This window comes from Symphodus melops (genome assembly GCF_947650265.1).
Source record: "Symphodus melops genome assembly, chromosome: 7".
NCBI lineage: Eukaryota > Metazoa > Chordata > Actinopteri > Labriformes > Labridae > Symphodus > Symphodus melops.
Window position 1 is genome coordinate 25,560,979 of NC_136697.1, and position 16,559 is coordinate 25,577,537.

Below are 16,559 nucleotides of genomic sequence, written 5' to 3' on the forward strand. Positions count from 1 at the left end.
TCTGCAGCTTTTATCTCCGCTGGCTGCTGCGCTCACTCTCACCACTCGTTTGTCCTGTAATTACATGTAATTGCTTTTTTCAGAAGAGAATCATTCATGCAGTTGTTGGGTCTCAGGGAGAGAAATGACTGTTAGATTACACAGATCTGCGCTCTAATGAAGCTTTGTGTATTTAACGACAAACCAGCTGCATGCTATGGAAGCCCGTTTCCACCAGTGGAAAAAAAAAATTATAAACTTTTTTTTTCTCCATTGTAAAGTATTGCTATTGCACATTTTTTTTTTTCAACTGGTGGAATCGAGCATGCAGGCTGCAGCTGTGCAAGGCCAGTTATTGGTTTAAAAGTGATCAGACGTCCAATAAATCAGTTTAAATGAAAGAAGGTCTGAATGAAAGTAAAGGATGTTTTTGTTTCGTTAACAGATCGTCACTTTAGGATGTCACATGTTCACGTAGCACAACACAGACGTCTGTTAGCATGTAGCATAACGTCATGTCAGCACAGAACACACACTTTACTTTTACACACATACCTAAACATAAATTGTGTTGCACGATGTGTTTTAGATGGATCAATACTTTAACTAGACGGATAACTTTCTCAACAGCACCTCACTGTCAGCCATGTTGATTTCTAGCTGCACTGATTTTAACTCAACTTAGATGTGTGTTTTTTACATGAACAAAGTGGAAGATCACATTCTGTCATATTGATGTTAAAAGTTGAATCAGATTTAGGAACGATGAATGAGTAAAAGTGAGAAGAGAAAACAACGAGACAGGAAAAAAATAAAAAGGTAAGTTTTTAAGAGTTTTATTCCCTTCCACACAGATTGGTCGTCGGGAACAAACAAAGGATGCATAGTCAATAACAGCTCAAGGGATTAGAACGACAAACAGTGTAAGCGGCAGACCTCTGTAAACAAAACAGAGACTGGATTTCACAGCTTTGACTGACAGAAAAGAAACAACACGACACTAACTCACCTCTACGTTAAAACTAAAACAAACTTAAAACAACTTCTTGAACTGAAAAGCACGAGACGAGTCCGTTTAACTCCGACATGACCGCTTTGAAATGCTTCAGTTTAAGTTGCTATAAACCTCCACGTTGATCCATCTTCATTAAATGAGTCAGTTTAGTCTTATTGTTTTTATAGCAGTTCAAGCGTTGAAGATGATTGGTCAATGACGTTTATTATCGTCAGGTCAATGAATGAAAAACGACATGTCAGCCTCTGTTTGTTACAGCACGCATTAGTCAGTTATAAAAGACGAGCTGTGAAAGAACAGGAAGTGGAACGAGAAGTCGGACCCTTGTAAACTAAACTCCACATCAAATCATCGCGACGTAATCGTTTTTTTCTCTCTTCCTCTGACATCACACCGTGAGCTCCAATCAGATGACAGCAATCTATATACAAGGTTCTATGTCCACCTGCACTCGCTGTGCGTCTTGGAAAGAAGCGCGTCCGCACTTCAAGTAAAAGCGTCTTGTTACTATGACAACAGTCTCTTAACAAAAAGAAAAAAAAACAGCAGCTGAATGAGCAGCACTGCTCTGATGCTTTTACTGTTTTATATTTAAGATCATTTTTTCCTTCACTTTGAGCATCAAGCGGAGGATGTTTGCCCTCCTAATGTATCTGAACACAGGGAGCGGAGATGTGGGTACAGGGCACGATCAGTAGGAGACATAAGGACGGGGAACATGATATATTTTGGAAAAAGAGCAGAGGGGGCTTTACCAGAGCCCTTCTGAAAAGATTTTTTTTTTTTTTATAACCAAATCGTGCTTGGAAATTTTTTTTAAAAATCCCCCAAAAAATCTGGGTGCTCTCTGCTCTTTCTCCAGGGTCCGTCTGCTGCGGCAAATCATTTCTGCTATTTGGAAAAAAAAAAGAAATAGAAAATAAAAAAACAACACGTGCGAGGTGGACACAGGACCTAAAACACGAGACGTGTGGTAAAAAGTCTTGCTGTCACAGTTTTAGAGCGAAAACAAAAACACAGGTAGAAAATGACAGAAAACACTGATGTTAACTCCAACGTGACAGAACAAAGTTCAGGAGCTAAAGGCACAAAACCTTCGGCCTGTTCGGGGGATTTTTCAGGTCCAGGTACAAACTTTCTCCTCAGACGTCTGATCGCAGGAAACACCAGCGAGGAGGAGGGGGGGAGGAGGGGGGGGGGGGGGAGAAAAGAGAAAATACTTATTAGTTATTAAAAAAAGATCCAAATTAAGAGACAATAACTGAACCACGTAAATATCAATGTATCAGCACTATTCATGTCAAAACTAACCCGTCTGTTACATCATACGTTTCTCTGCTCTGTTCTCCAATTTAGTTTAATTTCCCCGACTTCATCGCTGAGACTGACGCGTTCGTTTAAAGGTTGAAACTTTGACGAGGAACTTACCCACATTTAAGCGGAAGCCGTCGCCTTCTTGGATTTCTTTTTCTGCGAGAATAAAAAAAAGTTCAGTGACGTCAGACGAGGAAGATTTTCTTTATGTTTCTCTGTACGGTTCAGACCCTCCCAACTGAAATGTGCTGAAAACATGCAGGGTCAGCGGTTTGAACTTAAAAAAAGCTTCTGCGGACTTCAAATCAGGACGAAGAAGAAGTCGAACATGACAAGAGGCTCTCTTTCTGTTTCTTACCACAGGAGTTTGTGCGTCTGCAGCAGCTTCTGTCTTCACCACCGTCTCCTTTAATCTGTTCTTCTCTGTGAGCGAGCGAGCGAGAGAGAGAGAGAGAGAGAGAGAGAGAGAGAGCTTTGAGGACGACAGCGTCTGTACAAACTAATCACCCAATAATGACAACATAACAGTCCAAAGAGTTCTCACTGGTTTTCTTTGCAGGGACGTCTTGGCTCACAGTGGCGTCCGTCTCCGTCGTCTCCGTCGTCTCCGTCTTCCCCTCCGGAAGCTCAGACACGATGCTCGCGTCCTCCTGCTTCACCGCTCCCTTCTTATTCTTCTTCTTCTTATTCCTCTTCTTCTTGTCTTTCTTTGGCGGGTCGTTTTCTTTGGACGAGTTCTCCTCTGGTTCGGAGATCAGCTTCGTCTTTTTCTTCTTCTTTGGTGTCTCGTCCTCCTGGGAGGGAGCAGCTCGTTTTGCTGCCTTCGGTTGAGACGTCTCCGCTGCAGCTTGCTGGCTGTTTTTTTGCCTATTAAAAAAAAACGATAAATGTTGGTTACCTCCCGCATCATCATTCAAACGTTCAAGATGCCAAAGACAGACATGTAACTCACTTCTTCTTGCCCGTGAGCGTCTTACTTCCTGCTGCGCTCCCCTCAGCAGCGATCGCCTCACTGATCATCTTCATCTTCTTCCTCCTCCCCAGCTTGTCCTCCTTCTTCCTCGCATTCTTTCTCTTCTTCAGGCTCAGCTTCTTCCTGGGACGATTCCTCTTCTCTTTCTTCTCATCTTTAGGCAGCAGGACAAAAAAAAGAAAAAAAAAAAAAAAGAAAGGGGGTGAGTAAAGTGTAAATCTCTGTAATGTGATGTGTAGCAGCAGTTTAATCAACTTTCAATGAAGTGTTTGAATAACTTCTGGGTTCAGAAACCAGCAGAAGGTTTTCTTTTTTTTTTTTTTACCTGAGGACTCCATTTTCTTCCCTGTAGCGTCATCGCCCCCTGCTGGTCTCTCATCAGACTGCACCTCCTCCGTCTCCTGTCCAGCCACCTTCTTCTTCTTCTTCTTTTTCTTCTTCTTCTCTGTCGTCGTCTCTGCCGGAGTCTCCACCTTCGTCACCTCCTCTGGCGTCACCTCCTCGCTCTGCTCCTCTTCACTCTTCTTCTTTTTGACGTTACCCTTTGAAGGAGTGACGGGAGTTTCTTCCACTTTGTCTTCATCGCTCCCCATTTTCCTTTTCTTGGCCTTTTTCTTCTTCTCTGGAGAAGCTACCTGAGAAACGTCCTCCTCCTTCTTCTCCTCCTCCTCCTTTTTCTCCTCCTCCTGCTCCTCCTCCTTCTTCTCCTCCTCCTCCTCCTCCGTCTTTTTCTCCACCTTTTTCTTCTTCGCAGACTTGTCAGCAGCAGGAGGAGTCTCGCTGGGAGCTTCTATGGCGGGTGAGTCCGTGCTCGTCCCTGCACCCTTTTTCTTCTTGTTTCTCTTCTTCTTGGGAGTTTCAGCGGCTGCTTCGGGGACGATGGACACGTCTGGGTCCACTTTCTCTTCTGAAGCTGCTTTGAGGAGAAACAAAAGACAAAAATGTTAAAAAAAGACATCCGAATACGTTTCTGGAATCATCTCTGCCGACGTACGAGAAATAAACACAAAGGCAGCGTGTTGAGTTAATAAAGGTTGAAGTCAAGTGTGCTCAGCTTTATCCAAACTCAGAATCTGAATTTTATTGTCAAGCACTTTTACATATACGAGGAATTTGTCTTGGTGCAAAAGAAAAAAACAACCTACTCAAAGCAAAAAAAGAACAATTACCAATACACACAATAGAATTTACAAAATGTCAAATATAAAGAAGAATAAAAAACACTAAAGCTCCTTCGTCATCACGCCTGTGTTCATTATATTGCTGTCACTGTCTTTGAGTTCACGTTGGGTTTTGGTGTTGCAGAGGCACGGTACAGTAGGGGACACACACACACACGCACGCACGCACACGCACAGCTGAAAGCTTCTCGCCTCCATCACTACCTCAGAAGATGCGTCACTTCTTCCCCGTTCAGTTTGAATGTGAAACGACAGGAGTGTAAATATCGGGGTTTGAAACGGCGGTCTGAATAGAGCGAATGATGCGTGTGTCGCAGGTCGTCCAAAAAAAAACAAAAAAAAAACAAACAGCCTTGAAATGACTAACTTGAACTCCACAGGGTATTTAACGATTCTCTCGACCAATCAACGCCCTGCTGTGAGTCTCGCTCCGCCCTTCAGGGTCGGATCGGTACGCTTGGCATCCCGACAGAAGGGTACCAAAAAAAAAAAAGTGTGGAGCCTCTGACGCTAACAAACGTGCGTGCTGAGAGTCCATCTTTTTGAGGGTTCATGATGAACGTGGTCGAGTGTGTTTAATGAGGTGTTCATTCAGTCACCTGAGTCGATGATGATGGCGTCGTCAGTGTTTCCATCCTGCTCCTTCGTCGTCGTCTCCTCGGGTTTCGTCTGAGCCAACACAGACCAGTCAACAATAAACAGTCAATATTTACTGAGCAGTTAATTCAAACACGAACAACAAGGACGTGAAACAGGTTTGTTTCTGTACCTTTGACTTCTCTGCCGCCTCGTCCTCCTTCGGCTTTTTAGAGTCTGAGGAAGAAAAATAAATAAAATAAAACGGTGTTACAATTCGGATGAGCGACAGAAATCCTTCGTCTTTGCTGAAAATAATCAAATATGCGGCTGTTTTGTTTACAAACAACCCGGATAAACACTCAAAGCTGAGCCTCTGCTTCATGCTAACGTTAGCACGCTAACACTTGGCTGCTTTCACTCTGATGCAGCCGTCTGAATAGGACGGAGGAGGATGTGCAGGACGGCGTGTTTATGTCCATGATCTTTGTTTTTTTATTCTCTTGTAACATTAAAGTTCATCTGGTCTTGTTTTAAAGAAGGTCTAAAGCTCCTCCTCTTTGTATTCACATGCTGTGCTTCATGGAAATGTCTTCTTTTTTTTTTTTGGATCAGTCGTCTTCAGTGTTAGAAGATGTAGATCATCCAAAAATATGTAGTTCTCACTCGGCGCCATCTGATGGTGACATGCTGCAGCTGTTCTAAAAACAAAGGGGATTTGAAACGGATCCAAAAGCGACTCTTTAAACACACAAAGTTACACAGATCTTCTGCTCGTGGTGTCATCCGTCTTTCTGAATTCATTTCCCCCGCTACATCAGAGCCCTTTGATTTCTTTACTTTTCCTTCCACTAATCCAACTCCAAAGCCTCGTCTTCGTCCCCTGCAGATATTTGGACTTCTCAAAAAAGCAACTGAAGCACAGACGTTATTAATTAAGCATGGCTCCAGTCCAGGAACTGTTTGAATGCAGCGCTGTGATTTGTTGAGTTATTAGCTCGAAATGACTGCTCAGGAAATTAGCTTTCAACTAGTTCATCTCCAGTGAGTTCGGCCTTTTTCTTTTAATCTACGATTGATTTCATTGAAGAGTTTAATCTCAGAAAGAGTCTCCGAGCCTCTCGCACTAAACTAATCATTTAACGATATTAAAAATCTAAAACCAGCTTTCCACATCATCAGGAGTACCTAAATGCATCCAGAGAGAGAGAGAGGCTGATCGAGATTCATCTCACGCTCGATTCAAAGCACAGCGAGCAGCAAAGAGCGAAGCAGGTGACGGCTGCTCCTGAGGACTGTAAGTCTCCCATCAGCCATCACTCCAGCTCTCTTTAACGAGCTCCGACAGGCTCAACAAACCGGCGTGAGGAGCGAGACGAGTGACTGACGGGGGTGGAAACGCGCTCTGAACACGGCTGCCTGCTCCGCTTTCTCTCTCCCGCTTCGGCAGCGATCCTTCGAACTCTCCGCGAGTTCAGTCGAGTCGAGTCAGAGCTCCTCAAGGTGAAAAACACAGCTCGCTCTCTCTCTCTCTCTCTCTTTTTGTTCTAATGTGGACGAAGAGAGAAAACGCTGGTTTTATTATTCTGCTAGAATAAACGTGTATGAAATGAAAAGCAGCGGACATCGACACATCGTCCCACGTTTTTTGCAAATCCATGAACCCAGGCAGACGTTACAGAGCGGCTGCACAGCCGACTGATGTCTCCGCTTTAACTCTCAATAACAAAAGGACGGATACTGTGTCGGACATGTTCATCATCTAAATAAATCAGGATACACTGATGTGGTGATGCGTATCGTATGGTGTGGGCTTGTGGGAAACACCCGACCCGGGTAGTCTGACCTCCACATTACTGACGCCTCCGTCACAGCACTCAGACCTGCGTTAGCGGTTAGCTTAGCCTATAACAAACACAGACAATGATCCAGAGAGCTTCAGAAACATCTCACACAAGCTAAAGACATCAGAGGATGGGAGGAGGGCATGTGTGCACAGCAGCTGGAAGGATCAATAGATCCATCAATGTAAACAACACAGGAGGGTTTCACTAAAGGAGACGTAGCCTGGCCCCCGTTAGCAGAGGCTCAAAACATCAGCATGAAGAAAGAAAGAGAGAGAGAGAGGAAGAAAGCAGCAGGTCAAAGGGCGAGTCGAAACATGTTCTGTCATGATCATCCAGATGCTTCAAACGCTGATTTATCACAACTTATTTCAACCACACTGAATTAATCCCATCACTCATTCTTCTTCTGCCCGAGAGCTTCCTCACATTTACAGATTCAACACGTTCATCTGATTTTAAAAATAAAAATAAACGTTTGATCGGTCACAAATGATGGAGTTGAGTTTTAAAGATAGAAGTCCTGCTCCGTTATTCATCAGATAAGATTCACATTTTAACAAGTCCTTACTTCTCATGCTTGTTCTCAGTACTGCCATGCTGCCTTTGCTTGGAGAAAGGGGGCGGGACTCCCTGCCTGCCTGTCCACTTTAGATGATGTGGCACAATGTGATTGGCTGACAGACGACCAACCAATCAAAGGACTTTGTGTAGCAGCGTCACAGCACCGAGCTCCAGCTTCCACTGACTCCTCTTTCTTTGTGTCACAGTTTGACTTTAAAACTTTGAATAATCATCTTTTCACTTTTATTGTTTTTTAAGACGTTTTCTCATAAAGCAGATGAATTTGATCATTTTAAATGTTTTCATCCCTTCACTTACTGAGGTCACACAGGACTGGTGTGAAGGTTTCCAGTGCTTTATAGATAATATAAAACCAGTATGGTCTTTAAAGTGTCTTCAGAACAAAACAGACTTTTAGAAGTCCTCTTGGGTTTCGGACACTGAAGTGTTTTTAGTTTCTCACTCTGAGAAAACAAAAGCGGTTTCTGGATTGTGGCCAAAAATCTTAATCACTATTATTTAGATTGATGTCGAGATCATGAATATCAAACTCTGCATTATTGAAAACCATCAATACATTAAAATAGATGCGTGAAAATATATAAAAGTAATAAAATACAAGTTCGAGTGAATCGTTTATCCTCGAGGATCTTGTTTTTTATGATTTCACAGATTCATGAATTGAAACTTGATTGATTGCCGAGCCCTCATCTGGATGTTCAGTATATTCTCATTAGATTGTAAATAATCAATAACTGAACTCCGACGCTGTCTTTCATCAGCAGCTTTAAAAGGTCTCGGAGCAGCTTCTTCACAACAGCTCGTGATTCTTGTCGGAGCGGTGAGGAACAGACAGAGAAGATGCCATACATAACATGCAAAGAATCGGACTGGCTATTGGCTGTTCCTACCTTCAGGAGGCGGGGCTTCACTCTCTTCTGGCTGCTCATTGGTCTCCAGAGCTGTCAGCTCTGGCGTGGTGGGCTCGGCCTGGCTCGGGTCCTGCAGGAGGAAGCATCAAGTCAACAACAAGTCTCCGAGACCAGACGTGAAGAGTTCCTCTCATCCTTTTCTCTCCCGCACTTTTTCAGCCTTGTTGCTTTTTCTCGTCCTGATTTTCAAGAGATCCCGTTTGAATCTGGTCCACTCAGCGAGAGCGACGAGCAGCGGCACCGTGTTCTCGCTTTAACACTTTAATCACTTCATTTACACACGAGCACGAAACATGACCAACGGGCCTCTTTGACGATTTAAATCCAGAAAATCACTTTGATGAAAATCTGTCATTTAAATAAAAAACAACCAGCACGTCACCTCAGCAGCGCCGGCGTCCTCATCCTCCGACTCCTGAGAGGAGGACGGCGTGGCGTCCGTTTGATTGACAGCGGCCTGTTCGAGTGTTTCCTGTGTGACCTCGGTGGCGCCTGCAGCTCCTTCTGTCTCCTGGAGGACAAACACGGAGCAGACGGATGAGACATAGCAGGCTTTTTTTAACTGCAGGGATGAGAGAGGCTCATTTCTAAAGTTTAAAGGAGGACATAGTGGCTGCTGCGTTGTTGTTGTGTGACCCACAGGAAGGTCACACAAGGTCAAAGGCAGGATGCATATTAGGGTTTGAATGTAGCTCACGGGACATTTCATCACGTCTTTCCGTGAAGAAGAAGAAGGAAAAAAAAAGCTTCTTACTGGAACGACACAAACAAGGCAGAGCAGCCAGCGAAAAGCCTCCGAGAAATGGCTTTCAGATGTGCGGCGAGAGCGCAGAGGAAAAACGCCGCGGTGCCAGGAAGGCAAGCAGCACTCCTCGGTTTACGAGGTGTGGTTGACACGGATTTACATCTCAGCTCCTTTATGTGGAGTTAAGTTACAGGACAGGTGGATTTAAGAGACGGGGATCTGTGGATTGACGTGAGCGACCTGTTACGGATGATAAATGTGTGCTTCCTAATAAACACGTTAAAGTGTCACATCTTGATGGAGAAGTTGGACTCATAATCCTCTTTGAGAGCGAGAGAATTATCATCTGTTATAAGATATGAAGCCCTTGGCAGCAGGTTCAAGGTGAGGTTTTTTTATTTTATTTGTTGGATCTGAACTCAGCCACATGGTTCGGGATCAGCCTCGGGTCACTAACCTGCTCTGGCTCCTGGTCGTCCTCTCTCTGCTCCTCACGGGTCTCGCTCTCTGAGGCTGCCGCGAGCTGATCCTCAGCGTGAGCAGGGGAGGCACGTCCGGGCTCAACCTGCCCGCCGGGTTCATCCACTTCCTCCGAGCCGCAGCTTTCTGCCTTGTTAGGCGCCTCAGCAGGCTCTTCGACAGGAGCTGACTGCAGGACACGGACAAGTGGGCAATTAGACCAGCTAACGAGACTTAATGATGTGTCCCAACGCCGCGTTCTCCCTCGCCGTGGGTCAGAGGATTCAGGGCATCTGCTGCTTTCAAAAAGCTCCTTTCATCTCTTTGAATGCCGAATGTGAACGCACAGGTTTAAACGTGTCAGCACGGGGAGACTTCTGCTTTCTGTTTGCACGTTGGCAGTCAGAGCGTGTGTGTGTGTGTGTGTGTGTGTGTGTGTGTGTGTGTGTGTGTGTGTGCGTAAAAGCAGACAGGATGATTAATTCGTCTTTATAAACAAATATCTGCATTAAAGTGAAGCTAACAGTCCCTTAGTTTAATAGTTTAATATTTCCTGGAAAGTCCCCTTTCAAAATAAAAGCAGCAGCTTTCCAGCTGTTAAGACCAAAACACTTCTGACAGCTCGTACGTTGTTTCCCGTAGTTTCGCCGCCTACAGATCGCGTCCCGTACGCACTTTTTTCCTTCCTCGTCCTCAGACTCCTGAGACGAGGATGGCAAAAATAAACAGCTGCTGTTGTCAGCAGACGGTTGTCATAGAGACGGATGGGACAGCTTAAACGCTCTCAAGGGTACAGCCAGGAAAAAACAACAACCAACTCGTGGTTACCGGGCCTACGTGTCTCTCATTGTTAACAAATCTCATGAAAAAGGTCAAACCGACTCTCTGAGTAACATTATTATTATTTCCTTTGTGATTGTACGTAACGCCTTGAGTCTCTTCGTTTTGTCTTTATTTCTTAGCGGTCTTTTCCGAGCGTGCAGACCAAACCTTCAGGACGCAACAAACCACGAAGAGCGACGTGACGTGACGTGACGTGAAGCCGCTGGGCCGGGGATCAAGTCCAAATATCCAATTCATACGGCTTCTACTTCAACAGACACACAGATGTTTGGCATGGCGTGATTGATGATGTGATCATCAGATCAAAGGAACTTTGTGAAAGCACGAATCAGAACGTCTCCGTCACAGAACGTCCCGCGCTGCGCTGCAGAGGGCTACGAGAGGAAAACACACAAACGTCAGAGGTCCTTTCAGCACAGAGAGAGGAGTCAGGAAGACTCATCCACACACACACACACACACACACGCACACACACACACACACACACACACACACATGCACACTAACACACACACACACACACACACACACACACACACAGCCACTGTCACGCAATTTGTCTCAGACGATTATCATTCTGTCACACACAGTTTCTGTCCAAACAGCTTTATCTGCTGCATCACTGGACACACAGAAAGAACAGGGACAAGGACGTGGATACACACACACACACACACACCTACACACACACACACACACACACACACACACACACACACACACACACACACACACACATCCCTGAAATAACAACCAACAGAAACAGGACAGGCAGACATGAAATGTGTGTCTGTGATTTTCAAAGGGCGAATAATAACACAGCAGCTACTGTCCATCCATCTCCACATTATTACAGTGACTGGACAACAGCTATGCGTGTGTGTGTGTGTGTGTGTGTGTGTGTGTGTGTGTGTGTGTGTGTGTTGGGGTAGTGACTTCCTGCTGCTGCCAAATGAGATCTCCCTCGTCTCGGTCATGAGATCTTTCTTTGTTTGCTGCGTGAGCCTCTTTGTTCTGCTCTCTCCACATCCAGAGGAAAACAAACAAACACTTTCACACAGGCTCATCACACCTCACAGATCTGAACGTAGACGGGGCTGGTTGCTAGGATACGACAGACACACTAAAAGTTGTAAATCTGTAAATCTGCGTCCTGCAAGAGTCGCCGTCTGACTGAATATTTACCTGATGACTTTACGTAACGACGTGAAGGTTTTACACGTCCTTCCTCACCCGCTGCTCCTCACACTCAGTGATTCAGTTCACAGGCTGAACTTGTTTTCATGAAGCAGACGAAGGATCAGTGAAGTGTGACCTGTCAGTAAATTCTCTACTTTTCCTGACTCAGATCTCCAGATCATGTTGTATATATATATATATATATATATATATATATACAAACGTATAATGTTACGATGTTGGATGTCAGTAACAAACACGACAAACACAAGGTTCACAGGTTTTGCCGTGATCTTCGGATGTGCTGCTGAACGAGAAAGGTGCTACACTCAAGTTCTACCGACGTATCAGAGCAAAGCGTGGAGGAAAGTCCGAGGACACGCCCACTCTGCCAAGTCTTTCCAGGACACGCCCACACACTCAAATCTCCCTCCAGAGCTGGCCAATCAGAGGAAAGCGGACAGACGGGGGGGCGGGCTTTAAAGAGATGACTGACTCGACCCGAGGAGCCTGCTCTGGGTTTTCTCACACACTCTTTAAATGACGCTTTCAATGTGTTTTCTTGACGGTCACAACACGAGACAAGCTAATCTTCATACTGCTAAGTGTTCGTGGAGCTTGGTGACCTTTGTCTGCGTGTCCGTCCTTCAGATCACACGTCGTTTGAACTGGCTGATTAGGATTCATTGAAACGTTGGCGTGCTGCCTCCTGATGTAATAATAATGATTTATGGCGTCCAACACAACACTGACTCTTTGGCGTGTACGTCTGACTGGATCCCACGCACGATTTGAAAAACGTCCAAACGAACAAAGCTTGGTTTCTTTTCTTCTTCTGCACATTCAAATCCAGCGGCCTGTTCTTTGTTTTCTACTTTTTCCCACTCGACGACGTCAGCGCGAGCGCCGGGTCTCCTCTCCTGGCAACGACGGGCGACAGCTGCACCGCGTCGAACAAAGCACGACGGGAGTGACATTCAGAATCATGATAACATTTTCAAAGTATGATGGCAGCTGCAGCTTTAAGGCAGAGAGCGGGCTCGTTTATTTCTCCTCTCAGACGGATCAGACGCTGACCTCCCTCACTCATCTGGAACTGCTGCTTTTTTTTTTTTTTTTTACGCTGAGTGTGATGCTCTCTGCTCACCTCTTGCTCTTCTAGTGTTTCCTCCTCCTCCTCCTCTTCCTCCTTCTCCTCCTCCTCCTCCTCTTCCTCCTTCTCCTCCTTCTCCTCCTCCTTCTCCTCCTCTCTGTCTTCTTCTCCGTCCTCCCCGTCAGACTGTGTTGTTTTGGCGTCTCCTTCGGGGAGCTGACTCTGCTCCGAGACTGATTCAGCTTCTGTCAACAGCTCTGCAGCAGACATGCAAGAACCAATCATGTTTATTTGGCTTTGATTACTAAACCCAAGAAGAACTAAAGTGAGCTCTTGTAAACATGTGCACCAAGCTTAAAAACATCCAAGAAAAGAAACAACGAGCTAACAAAGCAAACTGGAGCTTCTTGATCATCATTATATTAACAGATTTGGCAGACGCACTGACCTGCTGGAGGTTTGGCGTCCACGTGATTCTCCTCGGGGACGTTTGAGAGCTTGGAGTCTTCACCCTCTTCTTCTTCTTCTTCTTCTTCATCTCCTCCGTTGGCAGCAGGTTCTAGTTTGATGCTCTCCATCTTTAAAGCCACGGAGTCGTCCGTCTCCTGCTTGGCGTGCTGCGCCAGAGAGCACAACCTGAAACACACCAGTCCGTTTTTTTTTTTTTTTTAATATCCGGCTGATTTGAAGGGAAGTCAAATTTATTTACGATCAGGTTTCATCATATTAACGGATTTCACGTTTCCACGGGACGTTCTGCAGACTCAGAGGGCAAAACAAAAACCCGCCTGGGGGAGGGGCTACTGCCCTTTGTGATGTCATAAAGGGAAAAACTCTTGAGCACACGGTTTCTAAACAGTGGAGCGGGCAGAAGACGGGGAGGATGGACTTTTCTGACATGTGGGCGGTTTGGAGACGGACTAGAGACACACACGTTAGCGTTAAAGGTGAAGTGTGTCTTGCATCACATGTGACCTTTAAAAAGCGTTTCCTGACACGACTGTGTTTCAGGCAAAAATCAGATTTAGAGTCTGAGTGTCATGACGGGAAAACTCAACATGTGTGCAAAACGTCAACAAGCAAGAGGTAATCATTGTGACAGGCTAATGTGTTGGTATGCGAGCGATGAGCAGGAGGACGAGCTCGCTCAACTTAACAACACACCTGGACCAACGAAGAACAAATTTGAGTGTTTGATGAAAACGCTTTGACAGCAGAGACGAGCGACACCTGCCTAAAACAGTCTTCTCCAAAAGCATCTGAGGAATGACTTTCCTAATATTCCCTCTGTGCGCTCACACGGTCCTGTCCTTCGTTTGTTTTCAGCGTAAGACTGACTTTGTGAAAGTGTGGACGTGAGCTGAGCTTTCATTCAGTCGTTCGTTCATCTGCTGCCATTTAATCCTGTTCAGGGGGGGGACAGAGATTTGAAGCAAATCCCAGTATGCACCGGGCAGAAGTCCAGGCCCAAGCAGTCATTCAGAGAGAGAGCGACACACACACTCACACACACACACACACGCACTGACATGCTGTGTTGTCTGCTCTGAGTCTCTTCGGACTGCTGAATGACTGTGAAAACAAAACGCGACGGTGTTTCGATGTGAGGATAAGAGGAGAATAAATGAATCTAAATAAAAGCCTGAAGAGGGATGAAACAGAGCGAACACACGGCATCAAAAGGACCTGCAGCCTCTGACCTGCAGGATCCAACACATTCCCTCCCCTCTCTCTCTCTCTCTCGCTCTCTCTCTCTCTCTTCAGTTCTATGTTAATCATGTTTTCATTAATTCTGCTACAATTTTCGACTTGGCCGAGCTTCACTGGCTCATTGGATGTGTTCATTCCTTTGTGAAATTAAAGAGCGTCTTACCTTGGTGATGGACAGAGCATGCACAGCTGCGTCGTAAACAGTATTATCTACATGCACGTTCACGTCTTACGCAGGGTTACCAAGGATTCCTTGTGACCCCCGAGGGGCGATGCATTATTAAGGATTCATGGTTTCCACATGAAAAGAGCAGTGAATGTTTCGCACCGTGAAAAATAATTTAGGCAACTTGTAAGAGAAGCAAAAAAAAAAAAAAGTTTAAAACTAACTAATTATCATGAGCTTTGATTGAAAATAAAAGGCGAGCATAGAGACTGAACGTAATGTCGGACTTACTTCACCCAGCCTGTGTAGATGTCATGAAGGTTGGAGCTTTCTTCTGTCGTCTCCATCTTCAAACAAACCAAAAATCAAACACATTAAACACATGACATGTGATGTCATTTTACAGAAGAAAAAAACACATGGTGAAATGATTGTGGACGATAACCATCATCACACAGACAGAAGGACAGGAAATGAATTTATGAAGGGAAGAGACACATTTCCTGGATGGTGCTGGAGGAGTTCCTCCTCTTTGATGCCACAAGCTCCAGGAAATGAGTCCCTGCAGCAACGTGAGCGTGCGTGGATATGAGCGGCTGTGGGACGAGTCAGAGTGACGGCAGCTTCATGTTTTCACAGACTGTTGACGACGTTTTTCTAAGTGATCGCTGCTCCTCACATTTTACGACTGAGGGTCTGAAACCTGAAACTTGGGAATGACCAAGGTCACATGATGTTGGGTGCAGGACTGTGAAAACCAGGAAAAAGAAAAGCTCACCTCAGGTTAATTAAGTGATCAAATTTAGTGGAGAATATTTGATTGATTTTGGACATGTTGCACACACACACGGCTTTCACATAAAAACACAAAGAATATCAGATACACACAGGAACAGAGACAGATCATACACTCTTTATTTTTTACATTTATCACATCTGATACCGTCATCCAAACGCCGAACAATTTTATCAAATACTGTGCAGGCCGAACTCATGTGCCACTTTTATCTGGTTAATTGAAGGTTTATTTTGGGGCCTTTACTTTATTAATGGGGCCCCTTACCACGATGCTGCTGGCCCCCCACATTAATCTACTCTTTGGTTGACATAAAAAATTTAATTTAAAAAAAAAAAACGTCCATAATGCATCATCAAATGCTTTATTTATTCAAACTAACAACCCAAAATAAAAAATAAACCCATTTTTTTACCGCCCTCCTCAAGAAAAGAAAAACCCTCAAATCTTTATCAAAACAGAAATATAGTTTTTTCTGTATATGACCAGTCTATAACTGAAGGATTATAGCAGCTGAAGCACATTGAAATGTAAACATACCACATATTTGTTCTAACACTAAGTTCTAGCTCTAAAGAGGTGACATGTTTTTGAATGGGGTGCAGCATGGCCTGCAGCAGGTCGACTCTTACAGCCATGCAGCTCCTGAAACATTTTGTTCTTTTCCTGCAGGAGGCCTGAGCAAGGAGCCATGTGCCTCACACACACACACACACGCACACACACACACACACACACACACACACACACACACACACACACACACACACACGCACAGAGGCTGACATGCAGCTTCACAGTAACACTGAAAGTGCATTTATATTTTATTAAAGCTCTTATATAAGGTGCATAACGCGCATGTCCGCTCCATAAATAGCATTAAAATGATTTGGATTGAAACATTTCCTTTATCACCCTTAAAGATGTTTTTTTATGCATCAAACGAGGCTGGAAGTGTTGAATATTTGGACCTGACTTCTTACCTGAGGAAGGTGCTTCTCCAGCCCCTTGGCAGCCTTCTTGTAGCCGCTGTGCTTCAGGTGCTGGTAGATGAGGAGCAGCAGAGCTCCGTCCTCTGACTCCATGCTGTCCGGACTGCACGCGCTCACACTGCACGCGCTCACACTGCCACCTCCACACTCGGGAACATTATTGACCACTTATGAACACTTCATCTACTGCTAGCTAT

The 16,559-nt window shown here is 44.9% G+C and overlaps 1 protein-coding gene across 5 annotated transcripts; it reads right to left on the bottom strand.

Annotated features, from left to right (window-relative positions):
- Nucleotides 1–1,139: 1,139 nt before the first annotated feature.
- On the bottom strand, nucleotides 1,140–16,559 carry LOC306826746 (uncharacterized protein). 5 transcript variants are annotated; one of them, XM_079348258.1, is made up of 16 exons: nucleotides 16,354–16,559; nucleotides 14,866–14,921; nucleotides 13,147–13,334; nucleotides 12,753–12,955; nucleotides 9,581–9,772; nucleotides 8,761–8,889; nucleotides 8,358–8,448; nucleotides 5,232–5,275; nucleotides 5,062–5,131; nucleotides 4,019–4,194; nucleotides 3,607–3,952; nucleotides 3,261–3,435; nucleotides 2,853–3,175; nucleotides 2,667–2,731; nucleotides 2,423–2,464; nucleotides 1,140–2,144 (listed from the first exon to the last, which is right to left on the bottom strand). In XM_079348258.1, exons 1-15 carry the CDS (start codon nucleotides 16,453–16,455, stop codon nucleotides 2,429–2,431), a joined length of 2,196 nt encoding a protein of 731 aa, XP_079204384.1. In that variant the 5' UTR covers nucleotides 16,456–16,559; the 3' UTR covers nucleotides 1,140–2,144; nucleotides 2,423–2,428. The 5 variants fall into 5 exon arrangements, with proteins under 5 accessions (XP_079204384.1, XP_079204383.1, XP_079204382.1 ...); XM_079348257.1 differs by having other exon boundaries at nucleotides 3,607–3,964; XM_079348256.1 differs by having other exon boundaries at nucleotides 3,607–3,970.